Source organism: Ricinus communis, chromosome 5 (genome assembly GCF_019578655.1).
Source record: "Ricinus communis isolate WT05 ecotype wild-type chromosome 5, ASM1957865v1, whole genome shotgun sequence".
In the NCBI taxonomy this organism is placed as follows: Eukaryota; Viridiplantae; Streptophyta; class Magnoliopsida; order Malpighiales; family Euphorbiaceae; genus Ricinus; species Ricinus communis.
Window position 1 is genome coordinate 6,262,681 of NC_063260.1, and position 6,307 is coordinate 6,268,987.

The 6,307-nt window shown below is 37.4% G+C and overlaps 1 protein-coding gene across 1 annotated transcript; it reads right to left on the reverse strand.

Annotated features, from left to right (window-relative positions):
- Nucleotides 1–4,215: 4,215 nt before the first annotated feature.
- Nucleotides 4,216–4,890, reverse strand: LOC107262156. Its single transcript, XM_015726221.2, has one exon. The coding sequence runs from the start codon at nucleotides 4,888–4,890 to the stop codon at nucleotides 4,216–4,218; it is 675 nt and encodes a 224-aa protein (XP_015581707.2).
- Between the last annotated feature and the right edge of the window lie 1,417 nt (nucleotides 4,891–6,307).

The following is a 6,307-nucleotide window of genomic DNA, read 5'->3' on the forward strand; positions in this document are numbered from 1 at the left end:
CAGTACACTACTACTAATAGAGGGGCTTTGGGTCAATGGTTAAAATAGTGCTGGTATGCTTGATGAGTTCTGCTCTTTTGAATGAGGTTGAAGTTCTGCTGCTCGGATCGCTTGAAATGTACCAACTAATGAACCGGTTCTTACTTAGTGATGTATAACTTGCTTAAACTTGAATTTGGATGAGATACTCTACTTATTCAACTTAAACAGAAAACATTAGTAGTCTACTTTGGCATTGCGCGTTTGTTATTATTATTATTTTGATTATAAATATTTTTAATTTCTAAAGTCTAAATTAGATTTTTTATTTTAAATATATTTTTATATATGAAATTTAACTAATACTAAATCAAATACATATAATAACAATTCAATGAAAGGTATAATTGCTGCTTCTTCCGAGTCTCGAGGAATCGAGGAAATCACAGTTATGGTTGCAAATAATTAAACCAAAAATCGTTTTTTAAAATCAATTTAGACCAAGTTAAAATAAAAAATTAAGTTTACAGGTGAAATTGGAAGATTTGAAAGTTTAAGGATTAAATTGCAAAACAATTTGAGGATTGCCTACATAGAGCTAATTGGCTCTGCGTACAGGCGAATTGACTGTACATAGTCCCGATTGGCTCTAATTCCGGAATTTAACATCATTTTGAGATATTTTTCCTTTTAAAATGTCAAAAATAATAAAAAGACATCTTCTAGAAGGTTTTATTGATAATTATTCGAATTTTTAATATTTGTCATGATTTATTCAACATTTATCAATATTTATCGTCCAACACTTTTGATAAGTCTAAAAATATATATTTTATTATTGATAATTATCAAACCACTAAAGAACGTATATCTAGATTTCTAGAGTTTTCTCTGCTCTTCTCTATAAATAGAAAAGGAAATCCTAAGCTAGGGGGTTGGCAATTATCAACAGAGAACGACCTAGGAGAACCTAGAATAGGCTATTAATTAATAAAATTGAAAATAAGGATACACAAATAAGGAAGTTAGCTTCTAGATCTATCTCTAGATGTGGCGAAGCTTCTTACGAAATCTAGTACGTCACTCAACTAGTAAAAGTGTCATGGAGGGTGGCGATTCCCTTTCTTCGCTAGTCTATGTGACTAATTAGCGTGTTCTCGATAAGGTTGAAAAGCCTTGCAGTGCCGTAGTCGCTAGAAACACTTGAGTGCGCACCCAAAACTGCCGCCCACAGTGACGACTCCACTAGGATAAGAGAAGTTGATTCCAATGTGTTAGATGTATGTTCTAAAAGCCAATTGGACCTTTTGCTTTTTGGTTCATACATTATGATATTATTATGTAATGAATATCCTTTTATTTAATGGCAGTTGTCTATCATTCATTTTTGTAGTAATATAATTATTGAATGAGTCTAATAATATATATTAAAGACTCCATTCTCCAGAGTTGAGAGTATGAGTGACGGATGATCTTTAGAATAAATATTATAAAATAGTGCTTGGTTGTAGGATTAAACATTGGACATCTTTAATCCGAAAGACCAACATAATGCGTTTAACCCTATGATTAGTATGAGATACTAATATTTATAGGATGTTGAGTCTCATGCAATTTAGTATGAGTTATTAAGTTAATCATTATAGGTCATTTGTGAGACGAGTGTACTGAACATGACTTGAAGAAATAATAAATCACATGGATGATTTACTTAAGTCAGTGTGTAACACCCGGAATTTTTATATATTTAATAATGAGTTTTTATTTAAGTTAATTTTAGCTTCATTATTATTGGGTTTAATTTGAAATGATTTAATGAAAAATTTAATATTAATCAAATAAATAAGTTATTTTCTATACCCAATTAGTTTGAAATTTTAAGAAATTATTCAAGTAAATTATTTGAGAAATGATTATATTTTGGTTATTCAAATTTTTTTTCCAAATGCATATTTATATAAGTAAAATTATATATTGGAAAATTTTGGAAGAAATTATAAAGGATGTTTTAATAAAAGAATTTTGGGAAAATTGGTATTATAATTGATTAGTAGTATTAAATTTTAAGTTGGAATTTGATTATTTAATTTAATTGTGTGTTAGGACTAAATTGGAAATTTATTTTGGAATAAGGATTGAAAGTATAATGTTATTTTTATGGGGTTTTAATGGAAATTTGTGAGCTTGGTATTTTTGTAAATAAATATGTCGGTCAGGGGTATTTTTATAATTGTGTATTTTCAATAATTCGGTTTTGGCCCAAATTAAATAGTTAAGGGCTTAATTGAAAGGCTAAAAAGAAGTTTGGGGGTCAAATTGGAATTCTGCGGGATGAAATTGTAAGTAATTAAGAAAGATGAGGGACCAAGTTGTAATAAGGAAAAGTTCGGGGGCCTAATGTCGATATTGAAAGAAATGGAATCGGGGAGAGAGAAAGTAGAGAGAGAGAGAGAGAGAGAGTGCGGCGCCGGGAGAGAGAGAGAGGGATAATGCATCTTATGCATCAATCTAGCTTACTATTTTGAAGCCATATAGAATTTCATTTGGGTTGAAAAAGATAAGAGAGCGGTAGACTGGAGAGGGTACCAGTTTCACTAAAGATTTAGTCTGTGTTAGATTGTCTCGTAAGACCAAGGAGTCAACCTTCTTTGGTTGAGATCGAAGCCCCGATCGAGATTGAAATGGCCAATGAAAGAGCTAATGAGCAAGATATTGAGATCCTCAAGAACGTTATTATCGATGACTTAAGAGGTGTGATTCTGGAAGAGCTCCAATAACTTTTGGCAGGAATGGCTCCGAACCAAGCCCCACCGACTGCTCCTATTGCTTCGGTTGCACCTGTGATAGCTAATCCCCCTACTGTAATTGATGTAGTTACTATTGCTGCTAAAACTGTCACTACTACTGCTGCTGCTAGTGTTGATGACGGGCCTTCCCAGTTCGGCTTGAACTTCCTTTTTAGGTCGAATGCGGTAGTTCTTGTATGCTTTAATACTAGATCATCATCTCTGATCTTTTCTAGCTTTAAATGCCCTAACTATCCTTTTCTGATACAACTGCATGTGGTATAGGGCTTTCATCCTTTTCTCGTCAACCAAAGCCAATTATTGGTATCTTTGCTCAATCCACTAGTATTCTGGTATCTCACCCTCCAATAGAAACTCTCAAAGACTTCAACTCTAACTCAACTTGCAAAACTGTTTCAGTCCCATAAACCATAAAGTATGGTGTTTGCCCAATCGATGTTCGCTCGGTTGTTTGATATCCCCAAAGTGCAAAGGATAATCGAAACGACCAGTCCTTGTGATTCCACACCTAAGTGTAAAGTATTTTCTTCAGATTCTTGTTGGCTACTTATATCACTTAATTCGCTTGAGGTCTATACATAGAAGATCTATGATGCTCAATCTTGTACTCTACTACCAGCTTCGTTGTCTCACTCATGAACCGTACCACATTATCCGTCACGACGTGGTGTGGGACCCCGTGTCTACAGATTAGGTTCCTTCCTATAAATCTGGCCATCTACCTTGCCCTCATGGTGGTGAATGACTCAGCTTCGACCAATTTTGTGAGGTAGTTAATTGCTACAACTATAAGCCTGTGACCATTTGAAGGAGGCTTTATTTCTCTGATGATGTCAATCCCCGAAGTTGCTAAAGGCTAAGGAGATGTCAAGTTGTACAGCTCAGTTGGAGGCACATGACTAAAGTCACTGTATAGTTGGCATTCAGGGCATCTACTCACTAGCGCTATGCAATCTTTCTCCAGTATTAACTAGTAATAAAATTGCTGCATGATCTTCCTAGTTAACACTATGGCTCGCATACTCCTTTATGCATTTCCTCCATTACTACCTGAGCTTCTGCTTTAGTCACATATCAGAGCTATACACCCGATGCCATTCTTCTATATAGAACTTCTTCATGGTTGATGTAGTTCCTGGCTTGAATATGTAGAGCGTACCTTTCTTTAGCTGTCGCTTTTTCTAGATACTCATGATGGTAAATGACTCGGCTTCAACCCATTTGGAGAAGCAGTCAATTACTATGACTATGTACCTGTGACCATTCGAAGGAAGCTTTATTTCTTCGATGGTGTCAATCCCCTAAGCTACAAAAGGCCGAGAGATGTCAAGTTCTACAGTTCGGTTGGAGGCAAGTGACTTAAGTCACTCTATAGTTGGCATTTACAACATCTCCTCACTAGTGCTATGCAATTTTTCTCCATTGTTAACTAGTAATAACACTGCTGCATGATCTTCTTAGTTAATACTATGCGGCTCATATGAGGCTCGTATACTCCTTTATGCATTTCCTCCATCACTACATGAGCTTCTACTTTAGTCACACATCGGAGTTGTACACCCGAGACTGTTCTCCTATACAGAACTCCATCGTTGATGATGTAGTTCCTAGCTTGAATCCGTAGAGCGTACCTTTCCTTAGCTGTCGCTTCTTCTGGATACTCCCTGCTTTCTATGAATTTCTTTAGATAGTAGAACCATGGCTTCTCTTCTGGTCTTATATGAACTTGCATTATCTGATCCCATTGATAATAAGGCGCACCTGATTTTATAATCACCAAAGGCTTCATCAAAAGATGTGAGGGATTAACCTGCATAGACGACAGAGTGGCTAGTGCATTCGCCATCTCATTCTTATCCTGAGGCAAGTATACAAAGGAGCACTTGGAGAAGTCGCATACTAAAGTCCTGAGATAGTTGACATATGACTTCAACCTCTCTTCTTTTACCTCCCATTCCTCGAGGGCTTGTTGGATTACCAGCATGGAGCTCCCATAGACCATCAAATGCTTAGCTCCTGGTACCATGACCTCTTCTAATCTGAATAAACACGCTTCATATCTTGCCATGTTATTAGTCACTTCAAAGTCAAATCTCTTGGCCATTGGCAGCATCTCCCCTTCTAGCGTGATCAGAACTATTCATAAACCTACACCTCTTGCATTCACGGCTCCATTGAAGTACATCTTCCATTTCTGGATCTCGATCGCCTCTAGATTCTCATCAAGAAATTTGAGATCCCAAGGGTCGTCTCCTTCAATCGTGTTCTGGGCTAGAAATTCACCTACAACTCTATCCTTGACTACCTTCTTGGTGACTTACTATATGTCAAATTCCATAAGGAGCACCAACCATTTAGCCGGCTTTTCTATAAGAGATGGAGTTTCAAATAGGTACTTCAGAGGGTCTATTTTTGAAATTGCTTACACCTTATAAGACTGAAAGTAGTGTCTCAACTTCCTTATAGCCCATATCATAACTAAGCATGTCTTTTCCACAAGGTTGTACTTCGACTCGTAAGACAGTAACTTCTTACTAAGATAATAGACTGCATTCTCTATATCATTAGGTCCACACTACGTTACCATTGCCCCCAAAGCTTCACCAAGGCCAAGTAAAGGATTAGCGGCTTGCCATCCTTCGACAGCTTGAGTATCGGCGGCTTCATCAGATACTCTTTGATTCTTTCGAAGGCCTTCTAACAAAGTTCATCCCATATAATGGGCTGAAGTCGATGGCCATGTCTGCCTAAATCACGTTGGCTCAGTCTCGAAATCACTGTCTGCCTAAATCTCTTTGGCCTTAGTGTCTTGAACTTCATTCTCATCCTTGAGCTATACTAGATGTTGATGGCCATGACTGACTTCTTTTCCCATTCTTTCCAGACCTTTAAGAGACAAGGCTCATAAGTGGCTTGATCATCATCTGATCGATATCCTTAATTCGAATATCAATCGAAGGTGGCCTCGAATATCAGACTTTGAAGTCATATTTGCCCGAGGGCTACCCAAGCAAGTCTTCACTCTCATATCGAGGAAGTTGCTCAACCTCCCATTCTCCATAGTTGATTAAGTTCTGAATCTCACGCTTGAGACGGTTGCACTGGTGCGTTACATGCCTGAAAGCCTGGTGATGTTCACAATAATGACCATTGTAAGGCTTAGGACTGTCTTTTGGCGATTGGGGCTTAAGCTTCCTACTCCATTTCAAGTGTTGGAACACCATGGATAGTGGTGCCGCCAACTCGGTAAAGGTTTTCTGTGGGCTATTTGCTTTGGCTTCTGGCTCAATTTGAGGGTAGGTCTTCGAAAAGAGTTCATGATCTCCTCTTTGCTGAAATCAGGATTGATCATGGACACTTGATTTGGGGGTGGTGTGTTATTGTAGCTTGGTAAGGGGTTCCTTCTGGTACTGGGTTGGTCAAGGTCAGTGAGCTTTCGAACATTAATAAGGTCCTGAATTTTGTGTTTCAACCGAATGCAATTATTGGTGTGGTGGCTAAGTGCTTGGTAGAACTCACAA

What these genes read in the sequence shown, in the direction of transcription:
- LOC107262156 (XM_015726221.2), bottom strand. Translation starts at nt 4,890, where the DNA reads ATGGCCAAGAGATTTGACTTTGAAGTGACTAATAACATGGCAAGATAT.